This window comes from Hemiscyllium ocellatum, chromosome 25, assembly GCF_020745735.1.
Source record: "Hemiscyllium ocellatum isolate sHemOce1 chromosome 25, sHemOce1.pat.X.cur, whole genome shotgun sequence".
Lineage (NCBI taxonomy): Eukaryota > Metazoa > Chordata > Chondrichthyes > Orectolobiformes > Hemiscylliidae > Hemiscyllium > Hemiscyllium ocellatum.
The window spans coordinates 52,690,494-52,710,917 of NC_083425.1; the positions used below are offsets into that span (position 1 = coordinate 52,690,494).

Consider the following 20,424-nt stretch of genomic DNA (forward strand, 5'->3'; position numbering starts at 1 on the left):
CCCACTGCCACATTCAGAGCACCTTACAGTGTTTGTCTTATGTAACAGAATGTTAGCCCTGTAGCACACATGTCGCTCGCTCAAAGGGCAGTGAGTTCAACCTCTGACCCACCTGATAATGCACTTCAGTGCAGCTCCGAGGCTCCGCTGCACTGTCAAGAGCTGTCATCATTCAGATGAAATGTGGATCTGCGTATCAGTCCCACATTAAATTGCACGGCACCACTTTGAAAAGGCGCAGGTATGTTTGAGTGTCCTGGTCAACAGTTATCTCTTCGTCATCATCATGAAATTAACAGCTCATTATCTCTTTGTCATTTATGGGAGCTTGCTGGGTACAAACCAGCTGTCACTTTTCTTACATTATAACAGTGAGCAGATTCCGAAGGTGCCTGTTTGGTTGCAATAGCCCTGCAGTCATGAACATATTTCCTTTTATGAAAGTTCTTTATCTGTATTTGTTAACTAAATGCTCTCGGGGCTATTCATCCTGCTAATACTCTTCAATTATTCTGAATGGGAGCATGTGAACAAAGAATGTTCCTGGATCTTGGACATGTTCATCTGAATGTTGAATAAATCAGATTAGACCATGGACAAATGGAAATAATGGATTGAAAGCCATTGTCCTGTGATAGGACATTGACTGAGACCAAAGTTTAGTTTTACTCCAAACACCCATTCCACCACAAGGATAAATATATCAGACATTTCCAAAAGGCCCCTGTTTATCAGGGATTGATTAGATCCTGAACAGGGAAGCTAGTTAGGTTGTGCACTGTTGTCTGGGAATCTTGGGCTGATAGACTGGGGATAGCTGTAAACCTGTACCGATCAAAATTGCCGAGGTGGGGATGGTAATTGTGGCAGAGTTTCAATCTTGATTAGTTTCTAGTGCAGATGGTTGAAATTCTTACAGAGCAGCAAGTGATAATAGCTCTCAGCTGATAAGATCGGGCTCTGGATAAGGTTTGTTCTCATTCACTCATGCCTAACATTGTGTAAGCTCTGTGCTGAATTTAACCCTTCCATGGCTGTGCTGTGATTGCTTTCTCTCTTCAGTCGTCTGTCCAAAGGCAGGTTCTTGGTGATTCTTCACTGACCTACAGCGCAGCACTGAGATTTTTAAACTACAGGCAGAATTGTTTCTCTGTTACTCACAGCCCAAGGTGGAGATCAAACGTTGGCATTCATCTCACCCACGCTGTAGCCATCTTGCCAACTGAACTAACTGTCATCCTCTGGTGAGATTTAGACCAGGAATAATGAGACAAACAGAATGGTGAAGAACATCTGTGAAGGATGACCTGAAGTGGAGCTTAGTTTAGATTGGGCTAACATGTGTAACTAGCTGTGGTGTTGGTTAAAAGTGGAAAATTAAAAGTTAAGTAAGTTCAAGGTGCTGCATTTTGGGAAAGCAAATCTTAGCAGGACTTATACACATAATGGAAAGGTCCGAGAGAGTGTTGCTGAACAAAGAGACCTTGGAATGCAAGTTCATAGCTCCTTGAAAGTAGAGTTGCAGCGAGATAGGATAGTGAAGAAGGCGTTTGGTATGCTTTCCTTTATTGGTCAGAGTATTGAGTACAGGAGTTGGGAGGTCATGTTGTGGCTATACAGGACATTGGTTAGGCCACTGTTGGAATATTGCATGCAATTCTGGATTCCTTCCTATTGGAAAGATGTTGTGAAACTTGAAAGGGTTCAGAAAAGATTTACAAGGATGTTGGAGGATCTGAGCTACAGGGAGAGGTTGAACAGGCTGGGGCTGTTTTCCCTGGAGTGTCGGAGGCTGAGGGGTGACCTTATAGAGGTTTACAAAATTATGAGGGGCATGGATAGGATAAATAGACAAAGTCTTTTCCCTGTGGTTGGGGAGTCCAGAACTAGAGAGCATTGGTTTCGGGTGAGAGGGGAAAGATATAAAAGAGACCTACGGGGCAATTTTTTCACACAGAGGGTGATACATCTATGGAATGAGCTGCCAGAGGAAGTGGTGGAGGCTGTTACAATTGCAACATTTAAGAAGCATTTGGATGGTTATATGAATAGGAAGAGTTTGGAGGGATATGGGCCGGGTGTTGGTAGGTGGGACTAGATTGGGTTGTGATATCTGGTCAGCATGGATGGGTTGGACCGAAGGGTCTGTTTCTGTGCTGTACATCTCTATGACTCTATGACTCTAAGTAGCAAATTAACAGTTGTAGGAAACAAAATGCCTTCAGCTGAAGAATGTACAGTCCACGAACTTAGAGTCATAGTCATAGGATTACACAGCACAGAAACAAACCCTTCAGTACAACTCATCCATGCTGACCAGATTCCTAAATTAACCTAGTTCCATTTGTCAACATTTGGCTCATATCTTTCAAAAGGTTGATAGAATTGTTAGGAAGGTACATGGTGTGTTGGTGTTTATTGGTAAGGGGATTGCGTTTCAGAGCCACAAGGTCATGCTTCAGCTGTACAAGAGACTGGTAACGCCACACACCTGGAGTATTGTGTGCAGTTCTGGTCACCGGATGTAAGAAGGATGTGGAAGCTTTAGAAAGGGTTCAGAGGAGATTTACGAGGATGTTGCCTGGTATGGAGGGAAGGTTGGCGACTTAATCGAGACATATAAGATAATCAGAGGGTTAGATAAGGTGGACAGTGAGATCCTTTTTCCTCAGGTGGTGAAAGCTAACACAAGAGGACATAGCTTTAAATTGAGGGATGGTAGATATAGGACAGATATCAGGGATAGTTTCTTTACTCAGAGAGTAGTAAGGGCATGGAACAGCCTGCCTGCAACAATAGTAGATTCATCAAAGTTAAGGGCATTTAAATGGGCATTCGACATACATAAGGATAATAATGGTCTGGTGTAGGTTAGATGGACATCAGATTAATTTCACAGGTTGGCTCAACTTCGAGGGCTAAAGGGCCTATACTGTGCTGTCACGTTCTATGTTATATATTCTATAGAAACCCTTCCTATTCATAAACCCATTCACAAATCTTTTGAATGTACCCATCTCCACCACTTCTCCTGACAAGCTCGTTCCATACATGCACCATCATTTGTGTGAAAAAGTTGCCCCTTACATTACCTTTAAATCTTTCCTATCAATCAAAGCCCATGCCCTCTAGTTTCCCCTACCCTGTGAAAAAGAACTTGTCTATTCACCTTATCCATGCCCCCCATCATTTTATAAGCCTCTATAAAGCCTCCGAGGCTCCAGGGAAAACAGCCCCCAGCCTATTCAGCCTCTCCCTATAGCTCCAATCCTCCAACCCTGGCAACAGCCTTGTAAATCTTTTCTGAACCCTTTCAAGTTTCACAACATCTTTCTGATAGCAGGAAGACCAGAACTGAATGTAATATTCCAAAAGTAGCCTAACCAATGTCCTGTACAGCCGGAACATGACCTCCCAACTCCTGTGTTCAATGAACTGAACAATAAAGGCAAACTCCGAGGCAAGACTTGCTCTGAAGACTAATTAACACCATAGGAGATGTTAGCGGCCCACCTATCCATGGTCTATCCTTTTGGGGGCACAGTCATTTTACACTCTTTACTGTGCATCAAAATGTAACACAAATTTGAAGACCATTCGTCCAAAACAAATAGCTATTATTAAGAATTAGGAGTAGGAGTATGACATTCAGCCACTCCGCCATTCAATAGGATCTTGGCTGATCTGACATAGTCAAAAAGTGTGGTGCTGGAGAAGCACAGCCAGTTAGGCAGCATCAGAGGAGCAGGAGAATTTACGTTGTGGCCCGAAACATTGATTTTCCTGCTCCTCAGATGTTGCCCGGCCTGCTGTGATTTTCCAGCACAACTCTAATCTTGACTCTGATCTCCAGCATCTGCAGGACCCACTTTCTCCTGATCTGATGTTGGCCTTAACTCTACATTCCTGCCTGATCTGTTAGCCCTTTAACCCATTATTACTTAAAAATCTGTCTGTCTCCTTCTTAAATTTAATATCCAATTTTTGACAAGTATTCTAAGGATGGAGGTGGTTCCAGAAAAGCCCATCTGGGATATTTGGCCATCTCACATCAGACAGTTCTTGAGAAGTTTAACTGAGTCATGGCAGAGCAGGAGACTTCAAAATATGGAGCATGGCAAGGCTGTCTCGTTCTTACCAGGCTGTGCTCCTGTTGAATCAGAGCATGGTCAATTTCTGCCCTTACATCATTGACTCAGTTTGGTTCTGAAACCTTTACTGTCCTTGAACAATAAAAATCAAACAATCTCTGGTACTGAATTTTCCAAAACAACTCTAACATCAATAACTCCTTTTTTGGGAAACAATTTCAGATCTCCATGACAACTTTCCATGAGCAATTACTCCCCAGTATCACCCTCGACCAATCTGTCTTTAGTTTTTAAGTTCTGCAGGAAGTCTCCACTGAAATAATTTGTTTTTCTCTGCTTGCTCAATCAAATACATTCATCATCTCATTGCAACTTAATTAAATCACCCTTAATGTACGATCGGGAGGAGAATTTTTTGTCTTTCTGTACAATCTGTCTTTATAATTAAAATCTTTGATTCTCTGCACCATGAATCCACAGTTCACATACAGCACAGTTTTGTTTTTCTCCCAGAGATATGGTGCTCAGAGCTGGACGGAGTCCTCACAATCAGGTCTGACTAATGCTTTAAATAACAATTGAGCTTCTCAAGGTCTATTACAGCAGCAACCATTCGGATAAATTGAGAATAGTTCATCATGTTCCTGCTAGTCGGGATCTTGATCAGATGGGCTGAGGAGTGGCAGATGGAGTTTAATTTAGATAAATGTGAGGTGCTGCATTTTGGAAAGGCAAATCGAGGCAGGACGTATATGCTTGATGGTGAGGTCCTGGGGAGTGGTGCAGAACAAAGAGACCTTGGGGTGCCGGTTCACATGTTCCTTGAAGGTAAAGTCACAGGTAGTGAAGAAGGCATTTATTCAGTGCATTGAGTATAAGAGTTGGGAGGTCATGTTGTGACTGTACAGGATGTTGGTTAGGCCACTTTTGGAATACTACATTCAATTCTGGTCTCCCTGCTATAGCAAAGATGTCAAAGAAAGAGCTCAGAAAAGATTTACAAGGATGTTACTGGGGTTGGAAGATTTGAGCTGTGAGGAGAGGCTGAATAGGCTGGGGCTGTTTTCCCGGAGTATCGAAGGCTGACCTTATAGAAGTTTATAAAATCATGAGGAGCATGGATAGTGTGAATAGTCAAGATCATTTTCAGAGAGTAAGGAATTCGAGGGCATAGGTTTAAGGTGAAAGGGGAAAGATTTAAAAGAAACCTAAGGGGCAACTGTTTCACGTAGAGGGTAGTACGGGTATGGAATGAGCTGCCAGTGGAAGTGGTGGAGGCTGGTACAATTACAACGCTTAGAAGGCATCTGGATGGGTATATGAAAGACTGAAGCAACTGGGCTTGTATACCCTTGAGTTTAGCAGACTGAGAGGGGATCTGATTGAGACATATAAGATTATGAAAGGATTGGATACTCTGGCAGCAGAAAGCATGTTTCCGCTGATGGGTGAGTGCCGAACCAGAGGACACAGCTTAAAAATACAGGGTAGACCATTTGGGACAGAGATGAGGAGAAACTTCTTCACCCAGAGAGTGGTGGCTGTGTGGAATGCTCTGCCCCAGAGGGCAGTGGAGGCCCAGTCTCTGGATTCATTTAAGAAAGAGTTGGATAGAGCTCTCAAAGATAGTGGAATCAAGGGTTATGGAGATAAGGCAGGAACAGGATACTGATTAGGAATGATCAGCCATGATCATATTGAATGGTGGAGCAGGCTCGAAGGGCTGAATGGCCTACTCCTGCACCTATTGTCTATTGTCTACTATTGTCTATTGCTATGATAGGAAGGATTTAGAGGGATGTGAGAAAAAATGCTGGCAAATGGGACTAGATTAATTTAGGATATTTGGTCACCATGGACACGTTGGACCGAAGGGCCTGTTTCTGTGCTGCATGATTCTATTTGAGCTTTGTGGGTTGTATTAAGTCTTTGGGGCATTAGACAGACCTGTCAGTGTTAGAAATGCTGGTCCCTTTAATGGTCGAACAGAACAGCTACAAGATGAATGAGAAAGGGTGATGTTAATTGGGCTTTGTATCCCACCTGCTTCAGAAAGGGCTCTTGTGGTGTACTGGTAGTGTCCCTACCTCTGAGTCCGGAGGCACAGGTTCAAATCCCACCTGCTCCAGCAGTGTGCCATAAAGGGGAGGCAGTGATGTGTTTGGCAATGTTACTGAACTTATAAGCGAGTAACTATTGTTCTGAGCACATGGGTTCAAGTCCCACCACAAAGGATAATGATGTATGACTGCAACAAAAATCAGCCTAACTGATGACCATGTAACCAATGTCAAATTCTTGTAAAACTCAAGCAAACTCAGAAATTGCAGGAGAAACTCAGAGGTATGACAGCATCTGTAGAGAGAATGCAGGGTTAACATTTCGGGTCCAGTTAACCTTCTGCCGAACTGATAGTAACTTGGAAAAGATTGGTGTGGTGGAGATGGAGCCCTGAGAGAGAGAAAAGCAGCAACACAGTCAAAGGACAGGGTAAAGGTCAGCCTGGGTAATCAAGAGCTGCAAACTGGTTGGCAATGGGTTGGTTGTGGTAGCAACCCATCATCTGGTATCGGGGAATTCAGGGATGGTGCCCATGCCCTCAAATTATTGAAAAATGTGTTGCTGAAAAAGTGCAGCAGGTCAGGCAGCATCCAAAGAGCAGGAGAATCGACGTTTTGGGCATGAGCCCTTTCCAGCAACACATTTTTCAGTTCTGATCTCCAGCAGCTGCAGTCCTCACTTTCTCCTCAAATTATTGAACTCAATATTGTGACCAGAAGTCTGCAGGCTCACCCAATGGCAAATGAGATGCTATTCTTACAGTTTCCCTGACCTCCACTGGAACACTGCAGCAAACATGAGATCGAGGTGTTAGGCAGGGAACACGATGGTGTCTTGAAGTGGCAGGCAACTGGAAGCTCACTTTTGTGGGCAGAACACTGGTGTTCCATGAAGTGGTCACCCAGTTCCTGTTTCATGTCGAAGAGACCAAGTTGTGAGCAGTTGTTTTGTTGTTAAAACCCACCTGGTTCAATAATATCCTTTAGGGAAGGAAATCTGCTGTTTGCTACACCACAATTGACCCCTTAACAATGAGGAATTGGCAGTAACTGTTGACCTAGCCAGTGATGCCTCCATCCCATGAATGTATAAAGAAGGAAAGCTTTTCTGTTGGTTGAGTTACTGATCACCCATTTCTGACAGTGCTATACCACATTGGCTGAATGACTGTTGAACTGCATTATAACATGTTTGACCAAGTTGGTTAAACACGAAAGAACTGGGTTTTTGGCCTGCTCCTTGGCCGAGATGAAGTTGGCATTGCCAGGTCCAAACAGTGAGCTGTGGACGGGGCTCATGGTTCCCATTGTCTGCCCTTGTTCTCCAGCTACGTTCAAAGGTTTCGCTAGAGACGAATCATTGAGTCGTAGAGTCATTGACGTGTAGAGCATGGAAGCAGATCCTTCAGTCCAAATCATCCATGCTGACCAGATATCCTCAACTAAACTAGTCCCATTCGCCAGCATTTGGCCCACCAGCATTCTTGAGCTATTTAGACAGAGCTGGGACCATTTTTGAGTGAGGTCCTCCCCTCTTTCCCTATCTCCCTCTTTTTGTCATTGCTGCATTGCCCCTTGTCACTTATTTGTTTAAGAAATAAAAGTTGGGGATCTTAAAATGGAGCGGTAGTGTCCCTCCCTCTAGGTCAGCAGGTCCAGTTTCAAATCCTGCTTGTACCTGATTATAACTCTCTAAAATCACACAAGTATCAAAAGATGCACAGTTTCCAGGAATAAAATGCCAATGTACAGAAAATATTCTGTGAGGTAACAAGCTGACAGACCCAAACTGCAGCCATTTGGACCGAATGAGATAGGCATTAAAACGTAAAAACTCAGACCACAGGAATGCTTTTTATAAAGTTCTTTATTTGAAATATTTTTTTACATCCAACAAATTTCATTCAACCGACTATTTAATTACCTACAGTTTCACAATGGTTCCAAAAAACACTTTTTATTCCACAACTATAAAATGCAAATATCCAAATTGGGCGGCACGGTGGCACAGTGGTTAGCACTGCTGCCTCACAGCGCCAGGGACCTGGGTTCAATTCCTGCCTCAGGCGACTGACTGTGTGGAATTTGCACGTTCTCCCCGTGTCTGCGTGGGTTTCCTCCGGGTGCTCCGGTTTCCTCCCACAGTCCAAAGATGTGCGGGTCAGGTGAATTGGCCATGCTAAATTGCCCGTAGTGTTAGGTAAGGGGTAAATGTAGGGGTATGGGTGGGTTGCGCTTCGGCGGGTCGGTGTGGACTTGTTGGGCCGAAGGGCCTGTTTCCACACTGTAAGTAATCTAATCTAATCTAAAGTAATCTAATCTAAAAAAATTCAAAACTCAATAGCATCATTTGACCAAAATATTTCTGTTCACAATAAATTTCCTTTCATTTGCTTTACTTACTCAGCTCTGGTTTAATTAGATTTACAAGTTTGACCGTACAATTTCTATTAACCGTTGTCTATATTCTCAGTGTCACTGGAAATCCTTGCGAGCAAAATCGACACCTGCCCCACTTCCTCAGCATTTGTTAATGATCTGAATATTTCTGATCAGAGACAAAGGCAGCATCCTATGTATCACTGTGGTCAATGCTTTCTGAAAACACTTTGCAAGTTCTTCCTTTCTCAGCTAAAACAAAGAATTGTTTGTGAAATCAGCTGTTCTGCTTTCCAATATTTCTCGAGTAGTAGTTTGATTTTGTTGTTCCCGTAAGGAGAACATTCAGTGGGTCACTTATGGGTGATAATTATATTTTCCTGTTTGCGGAACATTGAAGGTGACTCATTTTCCACTTTGTTGCTTCATGATAATAACATCCACCTGGTCGACTGCCAATATTGTATTTCGGATCTGACTCACAATTTTAATGGAGAACGGAGCAGCACGGTGGCACAGTGGTTGTGGGCAGCATGGTGGCACAGTGGTTAGCACTGCTGCCTCACAGCGCCAGAGACCCAGGTTCAATTCCTGCCTCAGGCGACTGAGTTTGCACATTCTCCCCGTATCTGCGTGGGTTTCCTCCGGGTGCTCCGGTTTCCTCCCACAGTCCAAAAATGTGCAGGGTAGGTGAATTGACCATGCTTAATTGCCTGTAGTGCTAGGTGTCGGGGAATGGGTCTGGTTGGATGCACTTCGGCAGGTCGGTGTGGACTTGTTGGGCTGAAGGGCCTGTTTCCACACTAAGTAATGTAATGTAATCTAAAACCTTGCTGTCTTATTTGCAGTACACGTTCCTCATACACTCTCTCACATTGTCTTTGTGCTTAAAGCCCCTTCACCTTTTATGTGTGATGCCCATCACTCTCCCTCATTGAATAACTAACACAAGTGTTTCAGAATGGAACTCAGATGAAACAAACAGTGTAGGAGGAAAAAGACAATTACATTCTTTCTGGAATATGGATATAGTTGGTTAAAGCTTGTTCACTTTACCATGCCAACAGGAAAACAGTGTAGGCAAGGCCACTCCATTCAGATGCCCCCATTGGAGTGGTTCAATGTCAATTCCACTACGAAATGCCCCTTGCTGTAAGGGATATCCACATACCAAGTTTAGTTGAGATTAGCCAAGGAGACAGAAATACCTTTCACTTTCACATGTAGATGTCAGTGGTACAGAAGTTTGCTGGGAGACTGGTATAACTCTGCTTTCCAAGAGATGACAGTGACACTGAGGTGTTAAAGTGTTTACAATATCTCTGGGGACCTCACTTTTTACTCTTTATATTTTCCTGCCAAGATTGGTCAACTAGTGGAGCTACAGAGTCAACTAAAGCCTTTGATTCAAGGATTTACAAACAGTGCTGCTCTGAAACAGTTCTTAGGAGGGTCTTCCTCAGATCCACCTGAACCCTTTACTCAATGTGACCTCCATTAGTTAGCTTTATTCACCTCATTGTCCACCGAAATAAAGAAGAAACAGAGTTGGTCCACCACATGATTGATAAGATGACTTTTCGTACAATCAAAAGCACAAACAAGGAACAGTCAGCAGGCTGACATCAGGTGGTATTAGTCACAAGACACACTGAGACCATGGCTTGAAGATGCAGCCAACATGCTTTTGGAGCATACTTTCATTGAGTAAGATTCTATCGCGAATGTTTTCTGTTATATTCACCTCCTTGCTCAATTGGTTTTTAAAAATTCATTTGCTTTTGCCATGCCCTCTCTGTCAACCTCCTGAAACCAGTTGGCTAGACACAGGGCAGGTCTTGAACCTGGGAACCAGTACGTTACTTGGAAGTGGCTGCAGTATTGGCATTGCAGAGACAAAAATGTGTAGCTGAAATAAAGGCATCTTAACAACTCGCTGCTACTCCTCAAGTGCATCGTTACCTCTTTATTCCAAACAAAGTAACAAATGAAAGATTTATTTCCCTAGTGATTTTGGCCTTCACCTATTTTGGACTCTAGCTGATCACAGACCACTCATCAAAACTCTTCCTTTTAACTTCTGGGTGCGATACCTGCAATAGGCCTAGACCTACCCTGGTGTCAATCTCTGCTTATTTCACACAGTGATAGACTGAAGTTTGATTGTAGTTACAACACTTGGAATTGAAAATGTACTCAGTGAGCAAGCTTGTTTCCTGGCAACAACGGCCCTTAGTCAAATGGCTTACTGCAGGGACTTGTCTTGGTGTTCCCCTGGTCACTACATGCAGACAACACAAGCCAAAACTTACTTGACTTCAATGGAATAATATGTTGCAAGCTGCATCTCACAAACCCGTTGTGATACTGAGCTACGTTGCGACAGGTGACTAAAAACTTGGTCAATGAGGTCAGTTTTAAGAATCACATTAAAGGTTGTGGTAAGTAAGAAGATGGTGAGACTAAAGCCGAGACCTCCGATTGGCTGGAAGCTCTGCCCTGTGGTCTTGAGGGAAGGTTCCTATTGACCTGCTTAGGGTCTAGTGGGCTTCATTCGAAGAGGGAGTGGAATGTGAAGAAATCATCAAACCAGTCCAGTTTGTGGAATGGGGCAGCACTAGTCATATGGATTGTGAAGCTCAGCGGTTGGTTCACCTTTGTGGGGATGTTAAACAAACAGTGAACCATTTTTCACAGCTGGATAAGTATTCAATCCCTCATAGAGAGGACTTTTATGCAAAGTTGTTAGGGGGAGCTGTCCTTTACGAAGCTGGACATGAACCATGTGTGCCTCAATTGTGGTTAGATGAGGATTCACAGAAGTATACTCCAATTAATACCCATTAGGACTTGTAGCAATATACAAGACTTGGGGTATGATCAGCCCGTGCAATTTTACAACGGACAATGGCGAAAAGTTTACAAGTTCGACCCCAGGTCGCCATTTATCTGGATGATGTGCTAATAACAGGGAAGAGCACTTAGAGTACTTGGACATAGTTATTAGATGATTCTCCCAGACAATCATATGCTTTAGAAGGGAAAACATGTGTGTTCCAGGCACCTGAAGTGACCTACTTGTGTTGGAAGATAAAGTGAGGGCGATCAAAGGTCTGTACCAGAGCTTAGGTCTTTCCTTGGTTTGGTGAATTATTATGGAAAGTTCATAAATAACCTAGCCTCCATCCTAGCATCCTTACACCGCTATTGATAAAGGGCCTGCCTTGGAAATGGCCTTGTAGCCTTTAAGGAAATGAGGAAGCAGCTATCATTGTTTAAGGTGCTGGCTCATTAAGATCCCATGGGAAAGGCAGGGCTACAGGGATACAGCAGGGAGTCTGGCTCTGGGTGGGATGCTTTCTGGATGGTCACTGTGGACTCGATAGGCTGAATGGCCTGCTTCCACACTCTAGGGATTCTGTGATCATTTGCCAGCAAGGAATTTGAGCATTTCCTAAAGTCAAATGGCATTCGACGTATAAGTAAAGCTCCATCCCATCCATCATCCAGTGGTCTGGTAGAAAGTGCAGTCGACACTCTGAGGGCAGGCTTAAAGAAACAGCCTACAGCTTCAGCAGACACCAAACTGTCAAGGTTCCTGTTTGACTCAAGGACCATCCCTCATGCAATTACAGGGACGGCTCCAGCAGAGTTTCTAACGGGGAGAAGAGGCCACATCAGGTTAAACCTGATCGTCCTGGACCTGGTGAGTTGGGGGGTGGGGGGAGGGTGCGGTTGGTGAAACAGCATCAGGAGCCTCAATGTTGGACTCAAGTGAGAGCGACAGTTTACTTCAGGGGATGAAGCTTTATGCCAGAACCATGGAAATGGGCTTGCATGGGTAAGAGGCATGGTTTATGCAAGGACAAGTCCCCTGATATACAAGGTACGGGTAGGAAAGGCTGTTCTGAACAAACAGGTAGGTCACATGAAAGTTGCAACCTCTCAGATGGGGCAGGACTAGTACATGCCCAGACCCTCAGAATAGCTGGAAAGGCAGTCAGGCCCCCATAGGCTCTCCCCACCTCTGTCTGGCGTCAAAGAAATCTCAGAGTCTGAGATGGACACAGTAGATGTTGCAGCCTCAATGCCTTTACTGTCTGAAGAAGAGGATGAATTTCATCCGAGACGGCACAATAGGTGGGCTACTGTCCGTTACGTGCCACCTGTATCTGAGACTGAGTCAGAGTGATGGGACCTGGTGTGAAAACACCCTGGGAGAGCCTGCAGGAGAAAGAACTGGTCTACGTCCCCGGACTCTGACGCGGAGGGTTGTAGTGATTGTAACAAGCTCAGCTGGTGATCTCATAGTCTCTGAGTGCCCTGATTGGGGGCTGTTAATCTGGTTCAAACAGTGAGCCCTGGCTGATAGATGTTCCAACACCTACCCACACACACAGCTTGGGTGCCAGGGAAAAAGAAAAAAAGAAAAGAAAAAAAATATAAACAGGAGGTAGCTGGAAGGGGCATGGGGTGGACGGAGAGCTGGAAGGGGCGTAGGGATGGGCTACCTTAGAGTGGCCGGAGGGTGGGAGGACGGTTGGTTTGCTGGGGTGGGGAGTCTGTATTCTATGCACTGTTCCTTATCTAAATGGATTGTCTTGTATGTATTTGTTACTGCTACTTTTATGTCGACTGAAGGTGGGATTTGAGGTTTGTCCTCATTTCCCTGAATACTGGTTGAACAGTAGGGTTTGGGGCCTGGCTTTGCTGCTCCTCTCCCCTGTATTTTGCTGTTTCGTATATATGGCTGTTAATGTTAATTGTTTGTAAACTGTACTGTTTAATAAAAAAAACTATAAACAGGTGGTTGACTCTGAGACCTGGCTCTGAGGGAGCTGGATCACTGTGAAGGACTCTCCGTGTGTAAATAAAGGGGCACTTGGTAGTGGAGTAACTCTGTGGAGCTATTTCATGTACCGTTGGGAAGATGCACTCTAGAAAGTCACCATGGCTCCTTCAACAGCATCTCCCAAATCCACTACCTTTATAATCTCAAAGGGTAGGGGCAGCAGCTAGATGGGAACAACACGACCTGTAAGTTTCACTCCAAGCCACTCACCATCCTGACTTGGAAATATATTGCCGTTCCTTCACCGTCACTGGGTCAAATGATATTGGAATACCCTTAAAGCAAGTGTTCAGCAGTGGTTCAAGAAGGCAGTTCCCTATCACCTTTGCAAGGGGCAATTAGGGATGGGCAATAAACGCTACCCTAGCTAACGATCCCACATTCTGTGAGAGAATATGCCAAAGAAACAAGGATCTTTCGTTCCTGGTTTGATAAGATCTCAGTCCAGCAGGTACAGTCCGAGCTATCTCATTAGAAAAGAAAGTGCAACCACTTGACTAACGTCTCAGTTCAACGCTCAACAATTTATTGTTTAAGAAAAAAATTGCAGAAGGTGAGTGGTTTAAGTCTTTGCCATTTGGAGAATACGGTACCACAATGCAGCAAGACGCTGCCTCGAGAAAGCCTTTCCCAGGTCTGCTACAATCCCAGGCTGTCCATCTCCCACACTGTGAAGTAGTGCTGCCCTCCACATTGTGTCTCACCCTCATGAACAAAAGTCACAACCAACATTGCAGCCAGTGAATGGAGAATCTACAAACAGACAAGCAGGCCGTTCGGCCCTACTCTGCCATTCAATAAGGTTATGGAATGATTTGGTTACTGCCTCAGTTCCATTATCTGTCTAATCCCATCAGTATTTCTGAAAATAATACCTATGCGGTTATTTCATAGAGGACTGCCTCTTTGCCTTGCCTCATGCTTAGGGACAGTGCCCCGTGGTTATATATGACCAATTATCCTCTGCAGTGGAGAGAGCCATGTTAATGGTCCTCAGTTGGTTAGGGTTAATTACTATATGATGGACGAGACCAAAGGTTGAAGATAGCCATAGAATTGTATCCTGGGTAAAAAGGGTCATTGTCTCTGGCAATTAGAAGGTAGAAGGATCAAGGGTTAATCATGAGAAATACCAAACCAATTGGAGATTGATTATGGAGGGCTGCAGGGTGTTGGGGTGCAGGGAGAGCCCGTATCAGTGTGTGAAGCTGCATTCGGGGGATGGACAATTTTCTCCCTGGATGGGGGCTGATAGTTGTCCGGTGTTGGGCAGGGCCCTTGGTCAGTTTACAGGAGCTAGCTAGGGCACAGCTGCTTCCCTTTCTCACAAAAGGAGATCTCAAACAGTCCCCTCTGTTCTCAGTTGATCTGTTTGTGGCTCTCATCATGTTTGGGTTACACACACCTTGTAGGCCTTGCCACTGACCTGAATGTAAAGCAGGCCACTGTCTATTTGGAGTGGGAGTCTCGGCGAAACTTGAGGGTCAGGTCAGTAAGTGGACGCGGCCTGGTAACAATTCCCCACCACCGCACAAACAACACACCAGTGTGCCCGGATGAGATGTTATTAAAATTGTGGTTAGAGAGCGCTTAGAATGGAGAGACTGTTGCCTCATTGAAGCAGAGAGCATCACAGAGGCTTGGTGTATACCTGATAATGAAGGGAGTCTGCGGTTGCGGGAGCATGGTGAGGATAGGTAAATCCAGTTGTAGCAGTCTCAAGTGGAATATAAACACCAACATGGATTGGATGGACTGAATGGTCTGCCTTTGTGATGTAAATATTAGATCATTCTATATGCAGCACGCTGTTCGTTACAAAATAAGGCCCTTCCTACGCTGCCTCATTGTTGCCTGGTGAAGTATAGTATGGGCTAGACTCAGAGTAATACTCACTCCTCTGGAATTTCAGGAGAAGGGACACAGCCAGAATCAGGCAGACAATCCCAACTTTCCAAAATGATCATCTGTGCAGTCTTGCTGTGATTTACACTTTATTTTGAAGAGGTTTTGAGCAGGGAGCCTATGTTCTGTCATGAGCCATGAGTGTCAAACTTACTGCAAAATTCCCTTCGATCGACCAAAGCAGCGAGTCATAGCAGGCAAAAAAATGGGTGCTGGAAATTAAAAACAGAGGTTTCTGGAGAAGCTCAGCAGGTCTGGCAGCATCTGTGGATAGAAAGCGGAGTTAACATTTCAGATCCAATGCCTTTCTCCAGAACTGTTCTGAGGAAGGGTCACTGGACCAAAAATGTTAACTCTGCTTTCTCTCCATAGGTGCTGCCGGACCTGCTGAGTTTTTCCAGCAATTTCTGTTTCATACAACCCCAAAAGTGTAAACCCCATTTGGTTCATACCAACCATCCGAAGAGCATCTCACCCAGACCCACCGCATCCCTGTAACCTTGAATTTCCCATGGCTAGTCCACCGAACCTCCACATCCCTGGACACTACGGGCAATTTCCCATGGCCAATTCACCTAACCTGCACATCTTTGGACTGTGGGGGGAAATTGGAGCACCCGGAGGAAACCCACGCAGACACGGGGGGAATGTGCAAACTCCACACAGACAGTCACTTGAGGCTGGAATCAAACCCAAATCCCTACTGCTTTGAGGCAGTGGTGCTAACCACTGAGCCACCGTGTAACCCAATTTGAGTCATTAGAGGCACTGGACAAAGCTCCTGGCATTTCAGGAATCCTGCTCTAAGGTTGCAAGCCCATGGGTCCCAGGAAGGATGGCAGAGACCAGGAATTTAACCTCCACGAGCTCAATTGAAATGTTCATGGCTGTTTTTGTTAGGGAAGGGTATTGAAGGAGTTGGAACCAATGCAGGTAAATGGGATAAAGGTACAGGTCAGCTACAATCTGATTAACGTGTCCTTGTCTGTCTCGATCTCCATGACTTTGAGCTTGTCTCTCGAATGGTTCATTTTAAGCACTCAGGGATTATGTAAAAGCCGATCAGAAATCCGGGGTTGGGGGGTAGGGGTGGAGGAGGGGCATGGGAACTGAGCGGTGGTTTGGAACTGTCAGAAAGAGGAAGTTCCCAATTAACCTCCCGTTTCCTTGTGCTCTAGTCCATTACCTCACTGACAGTTTGAGTAGAGATGATGGTCACTCTGTGAAAAAAACTCATCTACAGGAAAGAGACAGTGTTTTTCTTTCTGTAACATAAAGCCAGTTCAGTTTGAGTCTGATTTCGACTCAGTCACTTCAGGGAACGTTAAAGTTAGACCCAAAGTCTCAATGTTGAGGATGTCAATGATTGGACATAGTACTGGGTCTCATTCAGCAACACCAGGGATATAAGCTGCTGCCATTTAACATTCTGTACCCTTTTCTGAACAAGGGGTGAGCACAGGTATTTGTTACCTGGGCGTATGTAAAATACTCATGACAGAATTTAACCCAATTCAATCAGTAATGGTGGTGAGTAGTTATACTCACATAAATAATTGGGGCATAGGATCCTCTCAAACACCTTAAGAAAAAAAAGACTTACACTTTACATTAACCAAGAAATCAGTGGGGTCACCTTGAGCTGAATAATCTACAGAAAGTAAACCTAAGACCAGTACCAACTAACTGTTGATTTGTCTGTGATATCTTGAGCAGTTGCTCTCTAGCACTGGAAGAGGACGATGTGATGGATGGCTGTCCTTGGGGTTTTAGATGAGGCAGGATTCGGTGCTGCTCTCATTGAAAAAGTCACGACAATTCTGACCCATCTTTCTGTACCGAACCATCTGCCAGCCCTGGCGTGGTCTCTGCCATCTCTCCTTCTTATTGGATGTCCTTCCTTTCTTCTGCCCTCCCTCACATCCTTTGGCGTCCACCTCTTCGCTATAAGTATGGATTTTCAGGGCAGCATTATCGTTCCTGTCATCCACTCTGTGAGAAAGGGTCAGACAATAGCAAAGTGAGTGTCACCTTTTAAATGGGCTACTTGAAGACCAAACTAACTGCAAAATACTCAAAAGTCTTCTGAAGTACAGTCATATTGGACTTGAGACATTGAGCTACATACAGTTAATTGACTAAAAAAATCAATTAACCAATAAACAATAAATTCCAGCCTAATCTCTCTCCACAGATGCTGCCTGACTTCCTGACTGAGAGCTCTCAGCACTTCCTGCCTTGGTTTCATACCAATACTGATATACCAATTCTTTTCAGTGGGATCCATCTCCATTATACCTAATGGATTTACTCAATTCAGTGTGTTCCTCATTGAAACTTGTGCAATATTAATGGAGGAAATCCTATATTTAAAAAAAAATCAAAACATGACATTAGTATAAAATTTGTGGTGTCAATTTTAGTTGAGATGGTACCCAAATGGCTACACCACTGACTGGTAGATTCAAGATCACCCCCACAATTTGAGAATGCCAATTGCTGCTTGCACACCATTCATAGGCAACCACTCAGAATATGTATTTTTGAGAGGGTTGTGGAGCGTGGCAGGAGGTTAGAAGACCTCGGGTAGACTGTTGCTATGGAGAGAGAGCTAACGATGGTTGGTAACATTGGGATAGTCCTCATGTTTCTGGAATAACTCCCAGGCTGGAACTTGCAGCGAGCTTCGCAAATCCACAATGTCAGAGGTAAGTGGGGATCCCAAATCCACACTTCCCAGCACAGGGGGACAGCTCAGCAATTTTCTGGATAAGGGCCCAAAATTGCTCGCCTTTGCCGTGTTGTTAAGGGGAGACTAAATCAGAGCCTCCCCAACCCCACTGAGAGGTGGTCACAGTTGGTGCAGTTCGAAGACCCTGGAATGCACAACAGTGAAGAGACAGACCTGACCTAGGCCAGCAAACTCACTGGAACAGAATGGAAAGCTTTCTTCTGGAGTGGGCATAGAGTGGCTGGTGATCTTTGATAATAGTGGTCCCATCAGTGAGGCATGAAGCCTCTCCATCTGATGATCCTGCAGAAAGCCTCTATTGAGCTGGTGAGCTCTGCATGAGAGTCCCAGGTGTTGAGGTACATAGTTCCTTGAAAGTGGTGTCACAGGTAGACGGGGTGGTGAGGTGGGGGGAGGTGAAGAAACCATTTGGAACACTTGCCTTCTTGGATTGGGTACAGGAGTTGAGATGTCATATTATGGCTGAACAAGTCATTGGTAAGGTCACATTGGGAGTATTGTGTACAATTCTGGTCACCCTGCTTTCGGAGGGATGTTATTAAACTGGAAAGGGTGGAAAAGAGAATTACAAGGATGTCACCGAGACTGGAAAGGTTGGAATTTTCAGGAGAGGCTGGATAGGCTTGGACTTTTTTCCCTTGAGCATCGGAGGCTGAGGGGTGACCTTCTAGAGGTTTATAAAATCATGAGGGGCACTGATAGGGTGAATAGCCAAGGTCTTTTCCCCAGTGTAAGGAAGTCCAAAACTAGAGGGCAAAGGTTTAAGGTGAGGCGGATAAGATTTAAAAGAGAGCTACGGGGCAACTTTTTTCTGCAAAGGGTGGTGTGTTTATGGAACGAGCTGCCAGAGGAAGTGATAGAGGTGGATACAATTGCAACATTTAAAGGACATTGGACAGATACATGGATTGGGAAGGTTTGGAGGGATATGGGCCAAACACAGGCAGGTAGGACTAATTCAGTTTAGGAAACCTGTTTAGCATGGACAGGTTGGGCAGACCTGTCTGTTTCTGTAATGTCTTTGACTCTGTGTAACAATGGAGAGCCTCCAAGTCACAAAATTGCTCTTAACAGGCGCCTTAACATGGTAAATGATTGCCCAGTATTTGGGCCATCCACTTGTTCCACAGGTATTGTGGGGCAGTGTCTCCCCACAGTCAGCTTGTGAGCTCACCACCACCATCCCAGGAAATTGCAGCCTGTTGTGAAATGTTTGTTAGAGCACCGTGGCTGCAATGGATGTAGACATGCAGATTCATTCACTGCCTGAAATCGGGGACAGATTACACTTGAGATTTTTTAATGTTCAGTTAAACCATAAGCTTGCTTAGACTGTTGATGGGACATTTTTGGGTAACTGCAATCAAACTTTACCAGCAGAAAGTCTAGATGCTTTTAAACCAGGAGAATTTGGTGATAACTCTGCAGGTTATTGGAATTGTGAAAGTTTCGGCTCTCAGATTTTTGCATAGTTCCTACTGTCACACTTGGAAAGGACTATGAAGCCAATTTGATGCAAAAATCTGAGAGCCAAAACTTTCACAGTTCCAATAACCTGCAGAGTTCTCGCCAAATTCTCCTACTTTAAAAGCATTGCAAACTAAACCAGAATCAAAAGTACAAATTTAAAAGACCTGAGATAAAGGTATAATTTCTCTGCACTTGAGTCTCTGTAATGGGACAATATTAAGAATAAGGTTGAAACTTTGTTTGGCTCCATGTTCTGGGATCTTGCTAATTGTCTTGTGCACAATTCTGGAATCCATGTTATTGGAGAAATGTAATTGCACTGGAGAATGTGTGTAAGAACTTTACGAGGATATTGCCCGGGCTAGAGAGTTTCAGTTATGAAAAGAGATTGGAGCAGAGCAGATTGAGAGGGAACATAATTGAGATGTTTATAATTATGAGGGGCATGGGCAGGGTAAACAGGAAGAAACTTTCCCCCTTGATAATGGGATCAAAGACTGTGGCTTGGATTTAATGTAAGGAGCTGAAAGTTTAGCAGAGATGCGAGGAAAGACTTTGTCACCCAGAGAATGGTGGGAATCTGGAACTCACTGCTTGTGAGGGAGAGGCAGCCACCTTTGTAATATTTCAGAAGCATTTGGATTTACACTGGGGTGCCAAGGCATGCAAGGGTGTGGGCTGAGTGCTGGACAATGGGATCAGAATAGTTAGGTAGTCATTTTTGACTGATGCTGATGTGATGGGCTGAAGTGATTGGAGTGTTGGTGACGAAGGGGCAATGGTACACTTACCGCTCCTCACATGCCCTGTTGTTTGCAACTAATCACTATGGAAAGGAAGTATATGGAGGGCTCGCACTGGACCACTTTGAACAGGAGGGCCAGTGAGTTAATGAGGGCAACGTGTGGATGGGTG

The 20,424-nt window shown here is 44.5% G+C and overlaps 1 protein-coding gene across 1 annotated transcript in view; it reads right to left on the minus strand.

Annotated features, from left to right (window-relative positions):
- Positions 1-15,664: 15,664 nt before the first annotated feature.
- Positions 15,665-20,424, minus strand: part of trpv6 (transient receptor potential cation channel, subfamily V, member 6) — a 53,708-nt gene continuing 48,948 nt past the window's right edge. The window contains exon 15 of the mRNA XM_060844616.1: positions 15,665-17,279. Within this exon, the coding sequence (XP_060700599.1) occupies positions 17,057-17,279 (223 nt within the window). The 3' untranslated portion in view covers positions 15,665-17,056. The remainder of the gene's footprint in view (positions 17,280-20,424) is intronic.